Source organism: Cydia pomonella, unplaced genomic scaffold (genome assembly GCF_033807575.1).
Source record: "Cydia pomonella isolate Wapato2018A unplaced genomic scaffold, ilCydPomo1 PGA_scaffold_161, whole genome shotgun sequence".
In the NCBI taxonomy this organism is placed as follows: domain Eukaryota; kingdom Metazoa; phylum Arthropoda; class Insecta; order Lepidoptera; family Tortricidae; genus Cydia; species Cydia pomonella.
In genome coordinates, this window is record NW_026907803.1 from 488142 (window position 1) to 515909 (window position 27768).

Sequence of the window (27768 nt, forward strand, 5' to 3'; positions counted from 1 at the left end):
GACCAAGATTAGGTTTTATTTTTTTAACTATTAATTTAAATTTACAAAGCGCTTTTCAATAAAAAGACATGCCAAGATTGTTTACCTTTTTCCTAGTGCTAAATAAAACGGACTATATAAATGTTCAAACAGTTAACGTTACAATACAATACAAATACTCTTTATTGCACACCTCAATACAGAAACAGTACAAATAATACAACACATAAAGAAGAGGTAAACAACAGGCGGTCTTATCGCTACAAAGCGATCTCTTCCAGACAACCTTTAGGTAGCGGAATTAAAAATGTTATGTTATGTCAGTAGGTGTTCCAGATGCAATAAAAGAAGTCTAGCACACGTTACTGTTTTATATTTTACTGTTTTTAAAATATTTGTTGATATTGTATAAAGCAGTTAATTTTAATGAAAATCACTTTAATGTGCGCTCGATAGATCATATTTTTTTCAGATAGAACAAGAAACTAAAATTAAGTCTTATGTGAAAGGTAAAATTTAATTATTTATATGTAATCCAAACATTCTGTATTTATTTAATATAGCCTTTTTTTTTCAATTCATTAACTTTTGTAATCTTATTTTCCTGCGTGCATATATGACCTCCAATATACATTTTCAAATAAACTATAACTGGGAAAATTCAATCAATGTCGAGTTTTCTAAAGGAGCCGTCCGCGCCGAACATCTCCTCGGCCGTGCGCGGCTCTCCGGCGCGTCGCGACTCGTCTGTGCCGAGGGTCTCTTCCTGCTGCATCCATGACTTGTATTCTACCATTTTGTTCACCCATTTTTCTGTAAATTGAATTTCAAAACTTCATTCTGATTGGAACGTTCAACAACATCTAAAATACGGGCATAACAGGTTTCACGAAAATAATGTAAGAATTCAGTATATACTTAATATAAGCTAGCTAATTTATTTGAATATTATTATAATTTCTTAATTACGAATTCTTCCATGACGAATTCATACCCATATGCTTATGTGGGTGCACCGAATGCCACTGAACCACTTGCGAAAAGGGTATGCAATGATTACATTTCTTCTTCCTCGCGTTGTCCCGGCATTTTGCCACGGCTCATGGGAGCCTGGGGTCCGCTTGACAACTAATCCCAAGATGTGGCGTAGGCACTAGTTTTTACGAAAGCGACTGCCATCTGACCTTCCAACCCAGAGGATAAACTAGGCCTTGTTGGGATTAGTCCGGTTTCCTCACGATGTTTTCCTTCACCGAAAAGCGACTGGTAAATATCAAATGATATTTCGTACATAAATTCCGAAAAACTCATTGGTACGAGCCGGGGTTTGAACCCGCGACCTCCGGATTGCAAGTCGCACGCTCTTACCGCTAGGCCACCAGCGCTTCTCTTCTGCATGCAATGATTACATTTGTGGTTTTAAAACTCCCATCGGTGTTTCGACTTTCGACGCACATAAATAGACGCAAACATCGAGTCTTCGTAGTCTCCATGGTGCGAATTCGTAATGTAAAATATTAAGAAACTGGGTCCATATTTGCTCACGAAACAAATTTCGTTTCGATATTACCCGTAATAGTGATACCGACTTGTGATCATAATAACTTTACCATACAACTACGACCACTAACTACAACTCTTTCACGAATCACGAATGAATGTATGACAGCTTCTAACATGCGTGCAAACTTTGGAACAATTTAAAAATTCGTATAAAGTTGATATGCGTTAAATATTTATTGAAAAAATACAATGAGTCACAGTGAGATAAATCATAATACATATTTGTTTACTCGTGGCATTGTTGAATTCACCATTCTCTTTAAAGGCATCATCTAAAATTAGCTTTTACCTGTCAGTAGCATTATTGGGTTTGAATCTTACCTGTTATTTCCGCAATACTTCCGCCATTGCCTCCGTATTCTATTGGTAATGATTCTTGTGGTACGAATTCCCTTAATTCTTCGTATTTTTTGTGTATCTTCAACTTAAAAAAGAAATAAAGACATATTACAATGAATCTACACGTACATGAATCAAATATGATTGTGATTACTTGATTAGGTACTTATTGGTGCTGTAATTACCCTGTCTCTAGCTTTTGCATTTAGAAGTCCTTTGATTAATTGAAAAATGGCTTCAATGCCAGCGGGCAAGTTCACGTGATGGCTGCCTTTTAACCGTAGAGGCATTGATTCCTGCAAATGTTAACGAATGCTTAGGTTAGGATAGGTTAGATTAGATAAGGTATCTAAACCGCGGAATCAATGTAAAAATAAAACTAAATCTCTGAAACTGCTTCCGAATCCCGTGTCTAGATCTCTTTCGTATTTTCTGTTCCCAAAACCTAAGCTATTTTGGTGTAATGAAGGGCAAATTAAAGTAAGAGTAAGGTTAATAATCTGGTAACTCGTATACGTAGAGGGCGTTCCACTGTCTCATTTAAAAGTCACAGAAAATCTCGTGTGCGCATCGGAAGTTATTCAAGAAGTCACGATGTTCATAATTATGTGACTATTTATGTAAGTTTTCTTCAAAATTTGCAAACCATTTTGGGACCACTCATTCATTTCAGATTAAGCTAAAATTGAGAATACTTATGAAAGATCGATGACAATGTACTATTATTATGATATTGAGCTGATCTGATGATGGAGACCGGACTAGGCCATAGGAGCTCTGTGATAAATAACGCAAAATGAAAAAAAAAAACTATTTCATTTTTGATAAAATTTACAGTATATTTTATAAATTACAATATTACTGAAAATATAAAGATTATCATGCAAAATAAATTGTAATATCCACAATTCCGAACGTGTCTTCGAAAATATTTTTTCAAAGAAAATTCTGGATTGTGCTGTCAACGTATGTTTGTTACTTATTTGCATAATATTCTTTCACTGAAATTACTTTCGCATTATTTTTGTGTTTTATTGCCATAATGAAATTAATTCTTGTATACCTAAAGAATACGTGCGTAAAAAAGTGATGAAGAAGGATAAAAACGTTTCTCACTGGTAACGTGTGCTACACGAGTTCAAAGTTATTTACATCTCGTGCTTTAGATTCCCTTGCTAGGCCCAAGATTCTAAATTATATTCTCTTTTACATACTTGGCTAACAGCTACTATTTTCTTGAGTAATGTCGGGTTGGCCTGTGCCAAGTGAGCCATTGTGACTCCTTGGTAATCTACCACGATCTTCGTTCCCATGACTGTCGCCGCATCGCTTTCAACGACCACAATCTGAAAACATTATTATTGTAAACGTTAGTATTGAAAAAAAGCGGTGGCAGCCGAGTGGATATGACGTCCGACTTTCAATCCGGAGGTCGCGGGTTCAAATCCTGGCTCGTACTACCAATGAGTTTTTCGGAACTTATATACGAAATGTCGTTTGATATTTACCACTAGCTTTTCGGTGAAGGAAAACATCGTGAGGAAACCTGCATACATCTGCGAGGAAATTCATAGGTGTATGTGTATAGTCCCCAATCCGCATTGGGCTAGCGTGGGGACTATAGCCCGAGCCATCTCGCGCATGAGAGGAGGCCTGTGCCCGGCTGTGGGACGTATATAGGCTGAATTATTATAATATATAGTATTGAAATGTAATAATATGTAGTTATTTTGTATTTTAACATTTCAATGGGTACCTACGTAGTAAATAAATGAATTTCTTTGATAATCTAATTAGATACCTGTTATACCCATTTTTTATCGAACGTCTGTTAAATTAAAAAAAAAAAACCTATCTGTTTGCCTGTAACCTCTTCACGCTTAAACCGCTGAACTGATTTAGATGATATTTGGTAACTATAGATATATTTTGAGTCCAGGGGCAGGATATAAGTAGGTATGTTAGTTTTTATTACGGAAATCATTATTATTCATAGACTTAATTATTACATATTAGTTTATTTATACATCTTATTTTATTTTATTTATACATATTAGTAGGTACGTAAAATAAAGGACCTCACTCTGGTCCAGACGTATAATTAATTTATACGTCTGGACAAAATAATCACTTACTTGCACCAAATAAATCAAGATACACATGATGTCGGCTACATTATGTGTGTTAGGGTGGTAGGAGCCTGGGCGGATGAGTATAATGCGAGGCGACAACTTTTGAATCGCCTCGGGAAGGATGACAACAGTTCTGAAATATAATGTTCCAGATAAGAAACGGCCTCCTAGCCTAGTCGGTAGTGGCCCTGCCTACGAAGCAGGCGGTCCCCGGTTCGAATTTTGATGAGGGTGTTTATTTGTCACAGATTGGTCCCGAGTTATTGATGTTTCCATGTATTTAAGTTGTTATCTATATCTATTTATCCATTATGGTGTGTTTTAAACACGGTGTGTTTTTATTGAATTCCGTTAACTCCAGGGTATGGGTATTAATTACCAAAAAAAAATGTTTTTCTTTTTTTTTAAGTAATTACTTAAATTATGAATACAGCGTTGTTGGAACACGGGGATTACATTTAATTCAGCCAAACAATAGAATCGGAAAAACAAATTATTGATTATCTCCGAAATGGAGTTAATTAGAATACCAGTGTTTTTGAGAAAGTTACTTAAATTAAGCTCAGGAATGCATTTCTATACCCACAACACAAGCCTTAATGAGCTTACTGGGACTAGGTTGATTTGTGTAAGATTTTCCCATAGTAATTATTAATTATTTAATTGTATCTCCTTGGATTTCACGGGCCTATAAATCCCGGTCTTTTGATAGGCTTGCGTGGGGATATAGATCCAACACGTAGAGGCCCCTTGGAGAGCTTAAATGTCATGCACTTTCACTTGCTGGAACCCGTTCACAGGACCAACAATGGGTACCTAATGATTCTCCGACAATTAATTCGCAGATTATCGATTCACAGACAACGATTCGCCGAACATCGTTTCGCAGAGTGATTCATTTGTAGAGTAACTTTTGGTCGACTAACGTTACGCAGAGTCTTGGTTCACATACAGTTCAGTTCGTTTCTGTGTAAACAAGCAGAACTATTATTGGACGATTTTTATTTGGCAGAGTAATCTTTTCGTTTAACGTTTACGTACGTGAATAACGTTTCACATTTTATACATCGCTATTTTCGAAATAAAGTCATTTTACAAAAAAACTGACTTAAGAAAAGATGAAATAAAATATTGACCTTTTTTAAGTATATGCGTTAAGCATAGTTTAGATTTCAATCAGTGTTTAACTTAAATATGAACAAAAGCGTAGGTATTGTACAAACAGCAACACTCTTGACTGTCGACCGGTGGACCTTATGCCTTTTGTAATAAGATCCACCGATGGACAGCTACAGTGTGGGCCATCGTACCTATGCAATATTGGTTTTGTAATATCTAGACGACCGCGCCTTGCTCTGGTCAAAAATGTGTGTTTTCCCAGAGATACGACCTAATTAGATCGATTTTTCGCCCCCCCAAAAACCCCCATATAGCACATTTCATCGAAATCGTTAGAGCCGATCCGAGATCCCCGAAATGTATAAATATATATATATATATACAAGAATTGCTCCTTTCAAGGCATAAAATTTTATGGTCATTTGTGTTAATGAAAATAAGTATATAATTAAATTTATCAAAACCATGTTTATCAGACTCAATCTAAAAGTTGTTGTGTAGGTTAGTCATGTCCTAGTCTAGCCATAAAGAGCGAAGTTTTGTTAATCAATATTAATGCCAAGTGATTATTCGACCTATTGTGTTTCGACCAATAGTTTCTCGGGTAATTGTGAGAGTTACTAAATGATTATTCTACGAAAAGTAAATATGCGTATTCAATGTTCTGCGTATTGACTACTCGTGCAAACGACTATTATGCGTAATGACATTCTGCCAATCGTTACTCGGCCAAAGAACCCGTCTGCAAATCGTTGTCGGCGAATCGAAAATCGGCGTATTGTTTGTCGGAAAATCAATAGGGCACCGGTCCGTGGGGTCGTTACTCCCCAACAGTATCTGTGGTGCAATTAATCTGCAGGGCAGCTTGTGGTGAGAGCTGCCCTGCAGATTAATTCAATCTGCAGATTAATTATTTAATTTTTATTAAATGTGTAATATGAAATCCATTAAGGCAATTTAATAGGTATAACGAACAAATAAACAGTTATATTATCTTATAAACGTAGCTCAGATAGATCATCGCAAAATAGTTCTAACTCGAAAATAGAACAAGATGTTATAAAGTCGTGTTATTTACAGTGTTTTTTTTATTAATTTCTAAATTTTCTAATATTGTAGAAACCAATAATTATCCAAAAATTGCGTCTTTTTCTATTACCGCATTTGTTTTTGCGATAATCTGACCGAACTCTGTTTGGATAACAATAATTCTGATACAACTAACCCAAGTCGGAGAAACTCCAGAAACTTATTTTCAGTGGGCTTTAGGCGAAGAGTCACATCAGGTGCTGTTGTTCTCAACGTGTAATATAAATCCAATTTCTTCTTAACTCGTTCCAGACTGAATTTGCAGCCTCTCAGGACTGCTACCAACCACTGATCATCTATAAATAACAAATCAATACTGCATAAGTTTCTGGGGACCTATTATGCCCCACCACACATAACAACACAAACAAACAAATAACAACGAAGTCGTGGCTCCGGGCGCCGTGTACACTCTTGGCGACGGTCCGTCGAGAGTGACGAGCTACGAGCGGTCGGGCTGAACAGGAGCGAGGCCAGAAGGGCCGAGGCTGAAGGTAGGAAGGCGTGACGCGAACTTGTGAAGGCCCTCTGCACCTCTGGGGTGCTTTAGGACAACAACAACAACACATAACAACCGTAAGTGACATTGAACAAAAAACATATTTTGGTAATTAGATATTGCGCGAGATGAGTTTAAGAATAATGAGTATAATGAGACTTATGGTCCTTAAGCATGGGGGGGGGGGGTTGTTAATACTCCGCCGGACAACATGACTGTCCACTGTGACAGTTGTATATAACCTTATAACAAAAGTGCTTAAACATAATGGCGGCAGTTTCAGCACCTGAGAATAACGAGTCGAATAGGCCTTCGAATAACTGTGACAACATTCACCGTGCCGAAGCATAACTTGATCTGAGCCTGATGATTACTTAGATATAGTAAATCTTAATTACGTACCTACACTAAACACCTTTTAGTTGGCCCTTTCTTATCTGTAGGACTTTCTATTTTCTCTTTGATTGTGTCGTCGTATTCATAATAATAAAATCTGATCGATATTTATCATTTACAAACAGTACGATAAGTAAAGCACGTACCCGTCCGAGCCTTCAAATGTGGCTGCTTTGTAATCCACTCCTTCAAGTGTTGCACATCTTCTTGTAACCTTTTTGGATTTTCACTCAACTCGTCTTTAGCTATCTTAGCTAAATTGGGGGGCAGTTCACGAATCATCTTCGTGTAATACTGGAAATAAAAGAAAAATGAAAATTATCGTGAAGTGCAATAAAGATTTTAAATTATGATTTTTTTAGGGTTGCTTAAGAATTGTACGGTACCACTATTGTAGATTTAATCTACACCGTGTTTTTTTTTTCAGTTAATTTCAAGGGTGGATTCCTTAGCTTAAATTAAGTAACTTTCTCAAAGACACCGGTCTTCTAATTAACTCCATTTCGGAGATAATCAATAATTTATTTTTATTAAATAAGGCCCTTACGATCGTGAACACCGGCCTTAGGGCCTGTTTACATATTTATTAGTGTTTAGTAAGTGTTAATACATTTGCTACTAAACGTAAGTACTATCTCGGACGATCGATGTTCGAAATGACATTGATATGTCACAGTTCTTCATTTTAAAACACCGCTATATGCTTACCTTATCCTATTTTTATTAAAATGCAAAAAATAAAATATAATTTTTTTTTGAGAAGAACTACGGCATTTAAAACCGTTAACTACGTATACTCACATGACAAAAAACTACGACTTCTGGTAGGTAACATCGCCCACACTTTTAACTATCCATCGGTGGACCTTATTACAAAAGGCATAAGGTTCACCGATGCACAGTTAATAGTGTTGATGTTTGAACTGTTTTTATATGATAATACAATAAACTTTTAACGATATAAACGTACAAGCACATATAGGTATAAACAGATCGCTTATTTTTTAGAAAACTTACAATTGACCAAAATTATTCGCGTATCACTATCGACCGCGGTGTTTGCCGGTGTGTATCGACTAACTGATAAATATTAAGATTGCTATCGTTATCAAATGTAGGCTGGCTGACAGCAGTAAATATGTTCTGTTTGAATCCAAGAACGTGCCAATGTCGAGGTATTTACATTGTTTCAGTTTTTCTGTTCGCAGATTTGCAACCCAGTACAGAGGATAGGTTACAATAGTGTTGGTTAATTGTTATAGATTTAAAACTTTGCGCGTGTAGTTGTGTATTTGCAAAACAAACGCATAAGCATAATAATCCAGTAACTTTGTCGACTTTTGTAATGGGGTTCGTTTGCGTCAAATCCGGTAGTTTTGCAGACTTGTTTATAATGTTACCTTAATGAATAATCCAAGTTTGTAAACTCGACTGCCAAACGCAACTTTGTCAAAAAACGAAAAAATGGCAATAATTTCGTTTTTTTTTAGATTTGCGCGATTATAACCCTAAAGGACTAGTTTTTGATATTACCTTCTCGGGTTGTTTTCAAAGTAGACGAAATTTGCTACAGTACGAGACTAGAATTGTTTCTGTAGACTTAATAGTTTCCGAAATATTTAAAGCTTTTCAAAGTTTATAAAAGAGCAACCTGCCCTAGCAGCTTAGAGCAGGACGAAATATAGCATATATTGGACCTGGTGAGCTGACCCGTTCCCCCCTCTTTTTGGGGTAGGAACGGTACAATTTTTTAGCTACCGGGCCTAATCAGCTTTATTTGACCTAAGGAACAATCGTGCCAAACAGCATCGCCAGAAACAAAAGTGCATACTCACTGCACTTGCACACCCTACTAATTCAAGTTCGAAAAAATTGTAAAGGCTGTAGCCGTATTTCTATACAAAATTAGCCTTACAATCAAATGTTCTAGTTATTTTATTTTTAGATACTCCTTGTAGGCAAAGCTCTGTTCCCAAAAGAAGAACCATGTACACTTGTCAGTTTTCATAATATGGCGGTTTGTTTTTTTTTTTTCACTTTTTAATTATTTTCTTGAATTTGGTCTTTGCGATTTATTTGATTTTTTGGTAGGCTATTAAAACTCATCACAACAAAAAATATTATCTGAAACTAGTTCAAATATATGTCATAATAATGGAAACCATAATTTGTCAATTTTTTTTTTTTTGGTCTGGTATAGCGGCACCTACAGTTTATCTTATACCTTTAAACGAGCAATTCTTGTATATTTCTGTGTTCTCGGAAACGGCTCTAACGATTTCGCTGAAATTTGGTATACGGGGGTTTTTGGGGGTATACAATCGATCTAGATTAGTCTTATGTTTGGGAAAACGCGTGTTTTCGAGTTTTTATGCATTTTTCTTTCGACGCAGAATATGGTCGCTAATTTCGTGCTGCCGGCCACTGTCCGTCTGCTCCAGCGGGTTAGGACGCGGACGGCTAGAAACGAGTGTTACGGGTTCGAATCTCGCCCGGTGACTAACTTTTTTTTTTATGTTTGCAAGTTTATATATATTTTTTTTAATTTTTATTGTTTTAGACAAGTTTAATTTACTAAAAAAATGTATTTAAGATTATCACCTATACACCACCATATTACAATAAATAGTTAGAACCGAGCAAAGCTCGGTTGCCCAGGTACTATTTCATGAATTGGCCATCCATAGACCTACTACATATATTAAAATCAAAATATTAGCTTTGATACTTCATGCCAGAAACAAACTACAAATAAAATTATTCCTTTCTTGTTTCAATGTTTTTACAGGATTGCTTTAATTACTTGTATGAACGAAATTAAATGTACCCAAACAGCTAAGAAACATATTTATTTCATCACTTATTATAAATAATAAGAGAGATGCCTCTGGTGACCAGAGGGCTAGCAGCTAGTTCGGCCAGAGACTAAGTCTTGACTTAACATTCAAGAGGTAATGCTGCCAGTCTTCTGGGCACCATTACCCATAACACATAACAGCGACCTAGGGAGCATTTTTTTACTTATAAGTTAATTTTAAGTTTTAAAATAGTTAGTTTTATTAATTAGTTAACTCATTAAATTTAAAATTTCATTATATATTTTCATTTTATGTTCCCTCTTTAGTCATAGTATGTTTTTACAATTTTTCTATTTAATTTATTATAAAACAAATTAATCTAAATCGTGACTAAATAAATATACTCTATCTAACAGTATAAAAAAATTTAATAGTTTATTTCCTTATTAATACCTACATCGTAAACGGGCCGATTTTTAATTTTTTCGTTTTTTTCTTCAGATGTTATTAAATATGGTGAATAGATAGAGTTCCCTATTAAGCGCAATTTTATCGTAAGTATGTCCTAAAAAATCTTCCTCTGAGGTACGAAACCGTATGGAATTATCATGACTCAACGGAAAATCACCTTTTTTTGGGACAAAGTGGGATTTCGTGGTTTTTCCGCATAGACTTACCAAAGTTTATCAAAATCTAAGGAAAAAAAACATCGACCAACATAAATCATATTTTATTTGGAACTAAGTAGTTACCTATTATCTACCTGTGATAAGTGGCTCGTTCCTTCATTTATATTAATCACAATGTGTACGGGAAAATAAACACAACTACAATTTTAGATTTTATTTACAGGATTGTACTACTTAGAGTAAATTAGTCAAACTGCAGTTGTCTAAAGGAACCCTCGACTCCGAACATGTCCTCGGCCGTGTTCGGCTTGCCGGGCCGCTTGCTCTCGTCCGATCCATACTGCAGGTCTTCATCTAACCAGGCGCCGTACTCCTCGACCTTCTTTATCCAATATTCTGAACAAATATTAAAATAAGATATATTATGGTAAGATAAAAAATATGCTATATTTTCTAAGCGGTTTCAACCTACCAAAAAGGCATCCACATGACGGGGTTTCCCCTTTAAAGCTAAATATAAATGTATTTTTTTCCTTTTTACAAATCAATTACAGAATTTTGCATATATTGATAATGGTTGACGACTTTATATACTCATCTAATGTGGTTCATAACGTCAGTAAGAATTGACATGAATAATATTGTCATTATCATGTCATCTTTATATTCCTGTTTTGATATAGTTTCAGAACCCCTAGTGTACATTTATTCGATAGCGATTTTGAGTTTCCAAAACGTGCCGCTTGACGCGCTGTTTCTAAATCCCATACAAAATGAGACTTAACGCAAACGCGTACGTCACGTTTCGCTATCGAATAAATTTACACTAGAGGTACAGTCACTAGCAACACTGTCAGTAGTGATGTCATTATTTAAGGTTATTAGTTACTGACGGTCTCTGGCCTGCATTATGGTGACGGCACTAATGGTGCCTTCTTACCACAAATCGTTAACACTTAGGCTAGCGTTTCCTGAGGCTCTTCGTTCAATTAGATATCAACACTTAAATTCATAAAAAAGGGATACTATCACCTCCCACGAGTAGAAGCAGCGATAGCTCTGTAAGGAAAACTCTTTACAGGTAATTAATACGGTTTTGATAGGTGGTCAAATTATATGATTTGACTATTTAATGAATAACTAAGTCAACTAGCTGAAGGAAACTAACCGTTTATTTCTTGGAATGTTCCGCTGTTGCCTCCATATTCCGCTGGTAGTATTTCTTTTGGTACGTGTTTATACAATCCTTCATAATCTTTATTGTGGACATGTATCTTTAAAAAAATCAGGCAACTGTTACACTTTGGCAAATAATTTATGTCAGGTGAAGCTTAATAAACATACATAGCTACATAGCATAGGTTGTATGAACCTATCATAAATCGGGATGTTTCAAATTAAAACTATAAGCAAGTAGAACGTTCCATTCTTAAAAAAAGCTTACTTATGATTCTCTTATAATTTCATGAAAAAAAAATAGTTTTTTTTTTATTAATGATTACAATGTCATGCATATTATTTTAAGTTAGGGGCGTATATGATTGCAAGCGCCGAGACTAGGATAATCCTGAATTAATAAGCAAAACACTTACTCTTTGCTTGAGTTTTTCATTCATAAAAGATTTCATTATGTTTAATACCGATTCGAAGAAGGATGGAGTGTTCAGATAATGACCTCCCTTAATTCGAGCAGGAACCGCATCCTGAAAATTTAAAAGTGCTTGTATAAACCGTTTTGTTCCCTAACCGTAGTTTTATTAATATACAATTGCTACAGCCGTTTTTGGTCCCCATCATCAAATCAGCTTGATGGAATTGTAGAAGGTATGGTTTTTTAGCTCAATCGGAAACAGAAAATTGGGTCAACTCGGGCCGTTCATTATAATTAGGCTGTCAAACACTATAGTATACGATTGAACAACTATATTAATAAAGATGAGGTCGACTTTTTAAATACCTACCTACCTGTTTCTATATTGATATCGGCAGGTAATCTTCATTTTTAGGGTTCCGTACCCAAAGGGTCAAATGGGACCCTATTACTGAGACTCCGCTGTCCGTCCGTACGTCCGTCCGTCTGTCACCAGGCTGTATCTCATGAACCGTGATAGTCAGCCAATTGAAATTTCTACAGATTATGTATTTCTGTTGCCGCTATAACAACAAATACTAAAAACAGAATAAAATAAATATTTCTTTCCAATCTCGAGGTTCTCATCCAATCACCGAAGTTAAGCAACGTCGGGCGTGGTCAGTACTTGGATACCCATCCAACCGTTTTTATAGATAATGGCACGGAACCCTTCCTGTGCGAGTCCGACTCGCACTTGCACTCGACTCCATTTTTACTTATTCGAGCATTTTGTATCAATAAAAAATTCAATTAGAGATCGAAAAAAATATACTTGTGAGATGATAACAACAGTTAACAGTCACTGCTAGAAAGAAAGTACTTTATTGGTAACATACCTGGTTTGCAACAGTCATCTTCTTCATGAGTGAGGGCGTCATCTGCCCAAAGTGAGCCATCGTAGATCCCTCTAAATCTATAACGCTAACTGCACCAGATACCATGTACGAATCGTCTTCCATGTATGCAATCTGAAAAATATTTTATTATTCTTGATGAGTACATGTTCCTACACCCCAGGCCAAAGTATGGAAACAAGCATATATTTATGACAATAAAAAAACTGTAATTTTCAATCGATGAATTTTTATGAAGACAATTTTATTTGTACAACATGTGAATTACAAGATGTTACATAAATTGGAAAACAAAGCACTCAAAATGATAATAGAACACTTTAAAATACCACCTAACTAAAATTCCGGTTACGATAATTGCCAGTTCAACATTTTGGCAATTAAAAAGGGCGATAGCTATCTGACATTTTCCGAATTTAATTTTTTTATCTTTTTTATAGTACGTATACAGGATCAAGGATGTAACAAAAATAGTGGAGATCCATTTAAGGACATATTCTATATCGTGTTCTGATTAGGAAAAAGTAGCAGAAAATCTTTTTTGAAGCGAATAATTTATTTTTTCGTCGGTCAGAGTTGGCCAACCCTCCATACACAGACCAAAAATCTATTGCGTCAATTATTTTTTCTTCTTTTTCCTAATCAGAAACATGTTACCGATTATTTATTAGAATATAAGTATTTTTAAGCTTTTAGGGTTCCCTAATGTATTTTTTTGATAACCAATGGACGATAATAATATCGTTGATTTCATACTTTTGGCCTGGGCAAGTATCTTCTGCAGGTAACTTTTCCCACACGATGCACTTCACTTCGGTAGGTGAGTAGGTACATTTCATAATGTATCGCATTTTTTAAAAAGCCTTTATTATCCAAATGTATGTAAATATGTTTATTTAGTCACCTGCAATAATTTACGGGGTAAATATATATGTACGTCATACTGAGCAACTTTCACTATGGGACCAAACCCGAAATCGCGAATAAAAATTGCCTGTTTCATACATTTTGGCTGTCTGACCTTGACATTTTCTATGGAAGAGTAGATTTTTTTTCGCGATTTCGGAGTTGGTCCCTTAGTAAAAGTTGCTCAGTATGTATATTTAGTCCGTAAATTATTGCAGGTGACTAAATAAACAACCTGTATAACACTAGATTAGGCGCATGGCACACTGCATCCGGTTCGCCGCTCCGACTTGCGAGCGGGATGTCGCTATGGTTTCTCTGACCACACGCCGCCGGCGACCGGCGACCGACGCGTGTCCGCGACCGGCGACGTTCGAATGTTATGTTCGGAAATGTTTGAGGGTGGTTTCTCTGAAACGTCGCCGGCGGCGTGTAGGACGGCGTGCGAAGTTCACACGCCGCACGCGTCGGTCGGTATCATTTCTGTAGAATAGCGACGGACGGCGGGTGGCGTGTTGATATTGAAAAATGACTCTTTTCACAAAAGATAACGATGAATTTTTGATAAAATTAATTCGTTGTAATCCTATTTTGAGTTAAGTAAGATGTAAGTAAGATAGAAGTACATACTTATATTATGTTCACGTTATTTCTTATAACTTAAAGTAAAGTTATGTTTCGTAATAAGGATGAAAATGATACGTCAGACTGATTTACGCACTTACAATTAATAACTGATTTTTTTTTTCAAAAATGTTATATTTTGTTTCGATTTATTTTATTATATGTACATACCTTATAGTCACCGCTAGTTTTTGAGCTGGGGAAATGGGTTCGGGATATTTATTACTTGGCTTCGTAGTAATATCACGTTCAATCAAGTTCAATACTTTTGCGAACTGTTCTCGAGATAGTCTGAGCACGATGTAAATTTTTCTTCACTGCACTGCAAGTGTTTCACAATGAGGGTAAAAAATGCACCTTCTTTTTGTCGGTTTTTAAAAATGTCACTTGGCTCTTTTTTTTATGAGATATATATTTCATCATCTTCTTCTTCTAACAATAACAATGTAAGTATGTTTTTGTCCATTTTGCTCAACGAAACAAGACACAACAGTTCAAAAACTAGACACTGCGCGACATACTCGTAGCATATGATTTCTATACCATCGGTCGCCGGCGACGGGTTACCAAGAGTCAGAAAGCCCACTCATCCGCGACCGACGGCGTGTGGCACAGCGTGCGACGCGCGTTCACACGCCGCCGGTCGCGTGCGGCGGGTCAGAGAATCCAGTGCCATTAATACGCGCATAGCGTTTTCTCGCTCAAACTTCCGAGCGACGTGCGAATCGGATGCAGTGTGTCATGCGCCTATGTAATTTTTTTTGTAATTATACAATGTTTTTTAATGATTTGTATTTAGTCTTGACAGAAATAATGTAATTAGTATAATTCTACTTGTAATTCTGGTGAGCCCTGTAACTCGAGAAAATAATTAAAACATATTATTCTCCTCAAACGATAAAACTTTTTTTAAAACAACTTTTAAAAATTATGATGTGTTAAGACTTCCTATTTTTCATACAAATCAATTTTTAATAATCTTCAATATACGCTATCATCATTAACGCTTTAAACATTACAATATTCGCTGATATTAGTCGCTGAAAAATGGTTGGTCAGTTTGAGGAGTATATAGCCCACTAATTATTACTTCTCTGTCACAGAGCCCACCCGGTATAGTCAAATATTTTACCTTCACGATAACACTAATCGTTGACATAATGTCAAGGATAGATATCTTGTTAGGATCATAATGACCAGGTCTCATTATGAAAACTCTAGGCGCCGTTGGACTTGCTAATTTCGGTATAATGGCAAACGTGCTGAAAACATACAACGTCTTTTTAGGTAAATTAAGTTAGTTTTAACATTGGATACGGAATTGCGGATTCACACGTCGCTCCGGTATCACTCGCACTCACATCGCTATATATGTGCATAGCGCTGTCTCGCTCATACACGGAAGCCGCGTGCGAATCCGCATCAGTGTGCAACCTGATAACCACGTCACCTGTTTCAGTTTTTTCACGAGGGAAAAAAACAAGTAATTTTTCCAACAAGTTTTTACCATTGACATATATATCTGAGGACGGGCCTTACGAGCAATAAGAATGGGGCCAGTACAGCGGTGTCACGCAGACGAATTCAAGCCAATCGTGCAGTCTAACGCCGCAACGCGATTGGTTGATGAGTTCGCACCACGCGCGCGATTGGTCGCGACTAGTTCCGTTAGACTGCACGATTGGCTCGAATTCGAGAGTGACACCACTGAACTATTGCTCGTAAGGCCCGTCCTTAGATATATATGTCAATGGTTTTTACCCAGTTTTGAGAATTTCTTTGAATTTCGGATCCCTGTGATGAAGTCTGAATAGCTCAGGAGCAATTGTCCTGACTGAATAGTGTAGATCCAATTTCTCTTTGGCCCGTTCTAGACTGAACTTAGATCCGCGCAGAAATGCTGCTAACCATTGGTCATCTGAAAATAACGTAGGTGTCGGGAATCGTGGGCGTATAATACAATATTCTACTTACAGTCTTTACTGGACAAGACTGATTACAAATCATAGCACACGTTACATTTCTTATCGTAAGCCACCCAGTTTAGAGGTTAAAATTATATATATATTTGGGGGGGGGGGGGGGGGGTAGTCCATACATGTGCCTGTAGTCCAACAATTTATTTTTATTAAGTAAATACTTTTTAAAATAATCGCTTTGAGAGTCCAAATATATGTTTACTTATTGCAGGTAGACTAGATATACAGAAACAAAAGACACACTTCATTGAATGGTTATAGAGTTTACACTATAGTAAGTCTGCAGTTGTAGTATGAGGAACTGTTCCGATTGCCCGGATTATTTAGATCGCCCTCGGATTACCTGTCCTAGCATTAAGGTGAGGCTGCTTGGCCAGCCATTCCTTGAGGTGTTGTATTCCATCTTGAAGCCGCTGCGGGTCTTCTCCCAGCTCTACGCGAGCCTTTTCTTGCAGCTCGGGAGACAAATGTCGGACTGGCATTTTATCCTAAAATATAGGTCTTTTAAAAATATATTTAAATTGAGTAACATGCATTAAGTATTCTTTGAGAGCTTGTTACGTCGAATCCAGTGGCAAAACCGCCTTATTATCATATTTAAGCTTAGGTTTCTAAGTCATAAATGCTTAAAGAATGTATTTCAAGTAGCCATATTTCATATTTCACCTTCACGCTTCACGACCATCATTACCAATATTGGGCCATATTTATGATCTCTCACTTATTTCATTCATCCGTTCATTATGAACTTCATTATCTGTAATAAGTCTATAATGCTATGCTATTAGTTCAACAAATATTTACAATGAATTCGCAAAATATTAGGAGGGTACTCAAGGCAAAGGTAAGGTAAGGTAGGTTAAGGTTTGTAGAGTGAGAAGCTTGGCTCTATAAGAGATCTGATAACTTTTTGGCAGTGCGAGTCTTATGGTTTCGTCTTGGCAACATTTTACATGAAAATGTTTTTAGTGGGGTACCTATAATAGATAAAAAAATCAGGACTGTACTTTTTTCTCCACGGACAATTCTAACAACCCCAAACACAATTAGTTTGAGTTGTTTTATCAAAGAGTTCCCATGGCCCATGACCACTTCCTGTCTCCGTCATCAGATCAACTCCATGTCATAATAATATTGCATTATCATCTGATTTACATTTGTATGAAAAAGGAGGGTGGGCTAATTGGCCCCTTTGACCAATAAGGGCAAGCGATTTGTATGTCACTGGATAGGTTATTCTAAGTTGTAAAACTTTTACTATGTCAGATAGTCTCAATTTTTTGTGTGAAAAAAGTTACCGCCGCAAAAAGTAGTGTTACTTGAAACGTATAGTTTTTATTCGATACTAAGTACCTGTGTCGCAGGCCAAAAAGGTTTTGTTATTGTCGATGATTTTATGTCCCGATATTTTAGTTTTTTAATCGTTTTCTTATGTTTTTTGGCATTTTTTTAACAGTGATTTTACAAGTCTCGCCATCCAAAAATGCAGTAGTTACCTTTATAAAAAAAACTACGTATTAATAAATAAATAAATAAATAAATAATAATAAATAAATAAATAAATATTATAGGACATTATTACACAAATTGACTAAGTCCCACAGTAAGCTCAATAAGGCTTGTGATGAGGGTACTTAGACAACGATATATAATATATGATTATTTATAAATACTTAAATACATAGAAAACACCCATGACTCAGGAACAAATATCCATGCTCATCACACGAATAAATGCCCTTACCAGGATTTGAACCCGGGACCATCAGCTTCGTAGGCAGGGTCACTACCCACTAGGCCAAACCGGTCGTCAATTAATATTTGCGCAAACAATAAAAAATGCTGTCATTTTATGGTCTTCAACGGCAGTTCCTCTTTTATCAAATAAAGCTTTCTGAAAGTAAATGCATAAGTTCGGATCCCTTTGTTTGGCATATTTATTGAAAGTCATAATGTAACGGTAGTCAGATTATCATTTGTCATAATTCTGAAACCGTTAACTTTTCAGGAATTTCCTTAGATTAACCTATAGATAGGTTAGGTTAGGTTAGGTTTGTTTTATGCCAATCTTGAAAAGTTACGCGTTTCTGAGAAAAATAAAATGATACATTACATTATGACTTAAAACTTTATAGGAAACAATAGAGAGCCGTATAAGTTACTATAAAAATACTGAAATCACTATAGATGCACCTATAATATAAGAGCGTTTTCACATTCTGTATGACCAAAAAGAAGTAAAAAAATAAAATAAAAAATACATTTTTATATTTATTTATTCCTTTAGTTATTTTTTATGCCCCACTCTCTAGTAACTTTCTCCAAGAGTCATCCGACATCCGATATCAGATCGGACTATGTGAAAAAGATCTAAGGATCCAGATTCCCATAATTAGACACTTAATGAAAACGTGACCAACTGTGAACAATCTTTAAAGAAATAATTTTCCAATACGGTCCATCCGTCTTTGAGAAATCGGGAATCAAGAACTTCCTCTTTTGAGATTTTAAAATCAGTGAAAAAATTAATAGATAACGTTCATTCGCTTAACTTTCACTTAAAATTTTAAAAAAGGACGGTACTCAACGTTCACTTAATACTTTCTTAAAGCTTATACATGATGCATTTTCATTTTTTTGCCACTTAGCACTAGTACACGTATGTGAGAAAGAGTATTACCTTCCAAAAGGATTCATAATACAATATAGTACACCAATACTCATAATAGATATAAAATTTTAAAAAATAAACAAAATTGGGCAATACGTATACTTTTCATAACTACGTCTTTTTGCAGTAAGGATGTGTGATGAAAGTTGCGCACTCGCACAAAGAAACTTATGCAAACATGTTAATATTTACCATAAAACAGTCCGAATCCGGGCCGAGGCTTCCAACACTTCGTTTTTTATGACGAGCGATCAGTGATCACGAGACACTTTTTTATAAAAAACTGAAGAGCCAGGACCCGGAATGTTCTAGCCATCCTTTATAATCCAATATAGGAAGCAATAAACTGGAAATAAGTAATATAAAAAATGAGGCAAACCTTGTGAAATAGTTACCTACCTTAAATAAAGTTTTAACAATAGTTAAAAATAACAGCACAACGATTATTGTAAAATGTGATAGGAACACTAAGATTATAAATGGATCAACAAGCTTTGTTATAGCTGCCGATACCGCGCATTATCTCGCTGATAACCCTCCTTTCCTTTTAGTAATTGATATTTAGGACGAATTAAACTCGGACATAGTAATAAAAGAGTTTTTCTTGTAATTATTGTAGGTAACTAACTACATATATATCTGATGGACCAGGTATTGCTTTTACAGAAAACGAAAAAACAACGTATTAATAAATATAATAATTATAGTTATGAGTATGTAAATTCACAACTTTGAGACGTATTTAAGTAAGTACGTAAAAGCTACTTTATCATTTGTCGATATGCAGGATTTCTAAATACATCTTCAGCGCCTTCTTTACTATCTACAATAAATTAATTTGAGAATTTAGGAATATATATCTAAACATCCAAATATATAAAGTTTCTAAAATATCCTAATTAATATTAGCAAGATATGATACTAAAAGTAATCATATCTTTAGGTCAACCCCTTATTTTACCCCAGACCCTATTCATAAATGAGCTAATTATTTCGTTCTTGTCTACAATTACTAACAATATTATGTACGATACGTCGCGTAAGTCTAGACAAACATATGTATTATACGGGGTCTCTTTTTATAAAACCACAGACATGTATTTCTTTAAATATCTTTATTTATAATTAATGTTCAATTATTTTAAAACCCTTTCAAATAATTAATAGTCAAAATAACACGTTATTATAACTATTAATTAATTATTATTTAACTGTAACATTGATGATATAAGATTACTTGCAATGCCTCTCACTCGATTAAAATAGAATAATTTATTCGCAAGAATATGTATGTACAAAGGTGTCCTTATAAATAAGTAAGTAACAATATTCAGCCATTTGGCATGCAACTTTTAGGAATATCGACAGTATTAAAATTATTTACATGTTCAGATACACCTTAACAGAGTAGAAACAATGTTCCCGAAGCCATTTCGTTAATTTTGTCTTAAATTCTATATCATACAATAATTTGATATGATCAGCTTAATACCTACTCGTATATATTTCAATAATTATATTGCATGCATTACGCTTATAAATGGCAGCATGACAGGGAGGTTGATAAAGCAGATTTTTGTAGGGTTCGTTGATTTCCTTTAAAAACATCAAAGCGTAACTTAAAATATTTCATATTAGCTTTGACAAACAGACAAACTTTTCTGGTATACATGGCATGCTAAAGGTAAAATATTATATTGCATGAAACTGGCTGTTATCCATGCATTTGCGGTTACGCGGACGCATTTTTTTGTAGTTTAAAAGCTTCCTCGACATGTACAGAGTTCCCCCAGAGTAGGAGACCGTAGTTTAAAGTAGAAGACACATGGCCGTAGTAGGCTGTAATTGCAGCTTCTGTCGAGACTGTTTTAATAAGTTTTCTCAAGGCAAACACAAATCTATCCAATTTCGAACATATTGTCTCTGCATGGTTTTTCCAATGCAGGTAAAAACTAAAAAAATTATACAGCGTAGCTTAGCAGCGTATACAGTGTCTTCCACATGTGTGTCTCGTAGTTTCAGTTTAAGAAAATTCTCTTTGGCGCATTGCTACTTTGGCATACTGCAGGCCGAATCCAGACCACGAGCTTGCCAATTTTGCACTCGAAAACGAAGCAAGGGCCCATGGGTAAATGGCAATGATATGTTTAATCGAATTCCAATTGCCTGAAGGAGCCATCGATGCCGAACATGTCCTGGGCTGTTTTGGGTTTTCCGGGCCGCTTGGCTTCGTCCGTGCCGTACTTCAGGTCCTCGTCGAGCCAGTCGCTGTACTCTTCGACCTTCCTCTGCCAGTAATCTAAATGTCATAATAAAGAAGAAAAATAATAATATGGTACTTAAGAAGATACGAATAGAAGCGCTGGTGGCCTAGCGGTAAGAGCGTGCGACTTGCAAACCGGAGGTTGGGGGTTCAAACCCGGCTCGTACCAATGACTTTTTCGGAACTTATGTACGAAATATCATTTGATATTTACCAGTCACTTTTCGGTGAAGGAAAACATCGCGAGGCTTGCAGTCCGGACTGATCCCAATAAGGCCTAGTTACCCTCTGGGTTGGAAGGTCAGATGGCAGTCGCTTTCGTAAAAACTAGTGCCTACGCCAATTCTCGGGATTAGTTGCAAAGCGGACCCCAGGCTCCCATGAACCGTGGCAAAATACCGGGACAAACGCGAGTTGGAAGAGAAGGTAAGGTTTCCCACCGAAATAGAAGAAAACATTAATCGCTGTCAATTTTACGTTTTACTCTGACAGAAAAGAATGATTGATGATCAATATGTCAGAGTGAAGCGTGATCACTATTCGCGAGAATTCGATTTTCTTTAATTTCAGCTAAAATTTACTTATCTAAAGCTTAAGAACGCACTGCGATTAATTTCTTGCGGTTTCAGAACCGCAAAAAGTACTTATAACGTACGAGTCGTACATGCTTCATAAGCGCACGCACTTGCAACTGACTGAGACTGAAATCGCAAGAAATTAGACTGAGACCGCAAGAAATTAATCGCAGTGCGTGCTAAGCCTATTAGATAGCCTATAGATAAGTAATATTTACGTTTTTTTTTAATTGTATTCTTTTATTTAATACTTGTTAGCAATATAATAAGATTTAATGTTTTGAAAAGATATGTCCCCCCGAGTTTCTTGCCGGTCCCACATTGGGATACCCTCCTACAAATTAGGAGGGATTAAAATAGTTTCGGGTCAGAGGTGTAGGGTTAGAGCCGGCATAGCTTTAATTGATGACGTTCATACTGTCGCACTCAGCAGTGCAGGGTAGACATCCATTAGAAACTAACCTATAATGTCCTGGAAAGTCCCTCCGTGTCCTCCGTACTCCGCGGGTAGGACTTCTTGAGGCACGTGCTTATATAGCGATTCGAAATCTTTGTTGTGCACGTGCAACTGAAATGTAAACCCATCAGTTTTAACAACAAATGTATAAATTGGTATAAACGGTTATTATTTGAAACCAAGTCAATTTCATTCAAAACTTAAATAATGTACATTGTGCCCTTTTGGTTAAGAGAGGTCTAGAGATTAAAATAATATAAACAAAAAAAAAATACGTGACTAGGCCGTTCCACCAATGACATAATTTCATAGATACAAGATGTTGTACCACATTAATCTAACAACCGAGTCACTTGGTTTCTTTTTAGGGTTACGTAGTCACCTAGAAACTAGGGCTCGCGGTCGTGTCCGGGTTTCGTGTACACGTGTTCGGTACCCGTTTCCTAAGTACACGTGTAGTCGGGTTCACGTGTAGTTAAGATCCGTGTATCCATGTACCCGTGTACACGGCGAAACGGACCTTAAATACACGCGCGTCTAACCCGTCCTTGCCGTGTAGAGGCAACGGTTGTTTAACTGTTTTAATGGATTTTCAATGTGATTGATAATGTGTTGTGTTATACCAATTTAACTGGAGTCTAACTAAAGTTCTATGAGATACTTTATAAATCTTAACCATAGATATTATTCATTGTTTGCTGTCTCTGTCATTAGTAAAATGCGTTTTAGTGCCGCGCGGCAACAAAACAAAGGAATAATCCTACCTGAAGGGTTACTTGTTGTATTTTTTTTGCAGATGTGTTGATCTTATCACAAAGAGATAAGACCAAAAGTGCCAACGCATGTTGTAAAAAAAAACACGTTCTATTGAATGAAACACCTGCACTTTGTTTATTATCCATGTAATGTATTTTGTTTTGCACAGGATATGGCCATTTAAAATACTTAATCCCATTTTGTTACTATCCCGTTAATGGTAGTTTCAGTGAACATAACTATCTATACTTTTGTCATAGTTAGATAATTATTTAGGTCAATTAAATATAAAATTTTAAATTTAGATTTCATTGCTAATAAATGCATATACCTTCCTAGACATAAGACATATTGAAAGCCCTAATAGGGTGTCATGTAACTACCATCCTCAAATTGTATAATGAGCATGATTGCAATACAATAAAGAATAGGTTTACTTTCATTATCAAAAAACTACATCAATGAAGAAAGTGATATCAATGAAGTCAGCGGTCACTAAGGTATTGTTAATATTAATCTCATTTAGAGTAAAGCTAAACATATGAATTGTTGAAACAAAGTCTACGTACCTACTTATTATTGACATTACCAATCAATCCGGTAAAACTGCAAAGTAATCGAATGTTACTAATCTCTCTTATATGCAATCGTATCTCTTCATAGCATAAATCTCTGCTACACGAAAATGAAGGGTCGAACCCGCGGGTAAATAAGATCCGTTATTTCATGTATCTATGTACCCGTGTACCCGTGTACGCGGGTACCCGTGTAAACGTTTCTGAAACCGGGCGGGTTCGTGTAGTTCGGGTTCTTAGTACGAGTACCGCCGGGCTTAAGAACACGGGTACCCGTGTCAGCGTGTAACATGTGTATCGTGATGACTACTAGAAACCCTTATAGTTTCGCTATGTCCGTCTGTCCATTCGTCCGCGGGTTTGCTCTGTGATCGTTAGTGCTAGAAAGCTGCAACATAACTATCTATATACTTATGCAATTTGGTACATAAATTATTCATGGCGACAGAACGGAAAAAAAACTACAAAAAATGTAGGGTACCTCCCATACAAATGTTTTTTTTTATTTTTGCTTTGACCCAATAGTGTGAGGTATCTTTGGATAGGTCTTTCAAAACAAATACAGGTCTCCGGAAACCATTTCTTGATAAAGTTAATATTTCCAGAAAGAGTCGCTCCGAAAGAAAAAAAAACGTGTCCATGAACCAAGGGTCCAAAATATATGAAAAAAATCGTGAAAAAAAAAAGCTAAGTAAATACTTTCAATGAAACCTATAGCGAACATGATGGGTCTACTCGTTTTTCAGTTATTATAAAAAATCTTCTGTTACTTATAAACGGGCGTACATTTTGGTCGGTTTTTTAATTTTAAACCTTACCTTACCTCACGTTAATTATCAATATCACAATAATTGTAGTAGGCAGTAGATTTACGCACCCTGTTTCTGTTCTTTTCGTTGAGGAATGATTTACCGATGTTGAGTATAGTTTCGAACCCTGGAGGTGTGTTTAAATAATGAGAACCTTTTATGCGAGTGGGAGCAGCATCCTGAAATTAAAGAATACACACAATTTATGTTTATCTTCGTTTGCTAATATTCCATATATCAAATATCTCTGTTCATAAACTGATTGTGATACGTAATACATAGGATTGGCTAGCTGATTTTTTATAGGATAGGTATTTTAGTATTTTAAGTACTCTCATAATTATTTTCACGAAAATGTATTGCAATCACACTTTTTTAAGCTGCTGTTTTTTATTTCTTTTTCAACACACTTGCTCAAAACGGCCTTTATATTCCACCGATTTTTCGCTCATAATTCTAGATATTAAACACGCGTGCTTTTTCTGTATATTATAGCACTCGTGTTTTTTCTATATATTATAACCCTCGTGCTTTTTCATTATATTATCCGACTGAGTTAAAAAGGTTACTGATTGCTAATAATATGTATGGAAACCGAGCCTTCTTAAATTGGTCGAGTAGATTTTACAACGTGGACCGGCGGGAGCCGGCCTCCGGCGGCGGGACGAGGGGCGGCAGGCAATATGACAGATGCAACACAACACACTAACCGATTTAATAATTAACATTTGATTAATATGAAAGTTTCTTTTTTCCTCGCCAGTGTGTTGAACAACGTCGTATGAAACGCGTGTGCTATGGTCATTACACACATGGACTTTCTTATTGCGCGCTCACTTGCAGTTAGCGCGCACAATATCGCCTCGTGTGTAATGACCAACTTAACACACTTGTATCACTATGTACTATTTCTGTAGATCACTGTTAATCTTAGACCAATGACGCATTACCTGGCCAAGAACAGCCATTTTCTTCATCATAGCCGGCGAGGCCTGTGCAGCATGAGCCATAGTCGCTCCCTGTAAATCCATTATATTTACCCCGCCGCACACCACAAACGCATCGTCTTCTACATACATTATCTGAAAATGAAATATCCATAACTAGAGGCTCTGTGAGCTGTAGACCTATATAGCCTAAAGGCTTCACCATATAAAAAAATTAACAAAAAAAACCATATCGAACCTGCCCACAATTTTTTATGATAATATTGATAATCGGTTGTAAAAAAAATACGAAAGCATTTTTTCCCTGTCTATCATAAATATTTTGCAATAACTAGAATAAATGTAAACCTTAAACTGATATACCTACCCGCATTATAGTACCCATAACTGACATAATATCAGTCAGAGAATATTTGGCGGGATCATATGCACCCGGCCTAATTAATATTACTCTTGGATCTGTGGGCTTCAGTGATTTGGGTAAAACGAGACCGGAGCTAAAACAGAATACACAAAAGCATTAACATTATTGACAGGTTAGTACAAATGTCATACGAGGTCACATAATTTAATCAAATTAAATGTAATGGAATGACCCATGAATGAATACGTTGCAAAATGTAGCAAAACAAAAGCAAATCATTTTCTCCAAATAAGGCGGTCCAGTGTGATATCATGAAATAAACCAGTACCCCTAGTGTAAATTTTATCGACATCATAACGTGACGAACGCGTTTGCGTTAAGTCTCATTTTGTATAGGATTTTGAGTTTCCAAAACGTCCCGCTTGGCGCGCTCTTTCTAAATCCAATACAAAATGAGACTAAACGCAAACGCGTACGTCACGTTTCAAAATCGAATTTATTTACACTAGGGGTACAGGACGGTCTTGGAAGTTAAGTTACGGTGTTCAATAATACGTACTTACCCTAAATTCAAAATCTCTTTAAACTTAGGATTTCTGTGGTTTATAGTATAAAGTTCGGGGGCAGTGCTCCTCGAAGAGTAATTTAGATCAATTTTCTCTTTTGCTCGCTCAAGACTAAATTTGCATCCCCTCAGAAATGTAGCTAACCATTGATCATCTTAAAAACATTTTAGGAATAAACATAGGTGTAACACAGTAAATAATTCATATTCACCATAATAAAATAAATACGAGTACAAGACATAAAAGTTTTGCGTTAAGGTACATTTACGGTGTTTCGTCTATTTACCTATTATTGATTTATTCTTTATTGTAGAAAAGAAAATCGTAAGTGTAGGTATACATTATCGTACAATGGACAGACATAATAACATAAGGCATTCTCTACCAGTCAACTTTAATAACACAGATTATAAGATTATTTTAGTGCTCAGGAAAGGGGTTCATTGTAAGAATAGTTTGTCTGTACTGTTAAACTTTATCTGTACCAAAATTATTCAATTGCGATACCTACGAGCATATACACTGTTTCAAATATTGCTTTCCAGACATTGACGGGAAAAAAAATATGGAATGGTAGGTAACATAATAAAAATTGAAAAAATAGTAGTTATCATTATCAACTTCATTATCATAATCCAAAGTAATCCAAACTCACCGTTTCTGGCACGTAAGTGTGGCTGCTTAGCAATCCATTCCTTGAGATGTTGTATTCCATCTTCAAGTTTTTTAGGATCTTCGTTTAGTTCTAAACGTGCTTTTTCCGCCAATTCCGGAGACAAAGGGCGGACCGCCATCGTTAAAAGCAGACGATTAACATTTGGTTCTAATTATTATAAATCCCCGAAATTAATATTATCACACTGATTAGTATTTTTCTGATAATATCGATATATTGAACTTTGGACAACGTGTTATCAGTTGTTGATTGTAGTGTATAGGTTTTTTTTATTATAAGCCTTGAACGACTATATAGGTAGATCGTGTGATGCTATTAAAGGTTAAATTTGACAAATCTGCTCGTCATCGTGGATGACTTGGATGATACATGGGAGTACTTAGAATGTGCCACTTATAGAGATCATGCAATAAAAACATTCAATTATGTCTTTTGAAAAAATATAACTCCGTAAATCTATCACAGGAGAAACAAAATCTGTAAGATTCAAAGTCAATTTTTTAACTATGATTGACTTATAAGTCTTATAACGTATTACCTTCGAGGTAGTTAACTGCGCCGATATTTTTG

The 27768-nt window shown here is 35.9% G+C and overlaps 1 protein-coding gene across 1 annotated transcript; it reads right to left on the minus strand.

The window, feature by feature from the left end:
• Positions 1–335: 335 nt before the first annotated feature.
• Positions 336–27741, minus strand: LOC133533391 (uncharacterized). Its single transcript, XM_061872361.1, has 21 exons — positions 27178–27741; positions 26520–26676; positions 25960–26089; positions 25596–25727; positions 24714–24824; positions 16883–17027; positions 16322–16478; positions 15693–15822; positions 13013–13144; positions 12136–12246; positions 11712–11817; positions 10791–10939; positions 10592–10607; positions 7918–7937; positions 7263–7410; positions 6358–6517; positions 4017–4146; positions 3096–3227; positions 2067–2177; positions 1864–1966; positions 336–792 (listed from the first exon to the last, which is right to left on the minus strand). The coding sequence occupies exons 1-21, from the start codon at positions 27314–27316 to the stop codon at positions 641–643; spliced, it is 2571 nt and encodes an 856-aa protein (XP_061728345.1). The 5' UTR covers positions 27317–27741; the 3' UTR covers positions 336–640.
• Between the last annotated feature and the right edge of the window lie 27 nt (positions 27742–27768).

Excerpts from the sequence above, each read along its gene's own strand:
- LOC133533391 (XM_061872361.1), bottom strand. The coding sequence starts at position 27,316 with ATGGCGGTCCGCCCTTTGTCTCCGGAATTGGCGGAAAAAGCACGTTTA. Across the intron at positions 24,825-25,595 it reads AAATGGCTGTTCTTGGCCAG|GATGCTGCTCCCACTCGCAT; the intron begins GTAATGCGTCAT and ends CTTTAATTTCAG. Across the intron at positions 12,247-13,012 it reads AGATGACTGTTGCAAACCAG|GATGCGGTTCCTGCTCGAAT; the intron begins GTATGTTACCAA and ends TTAAATTTTCAG.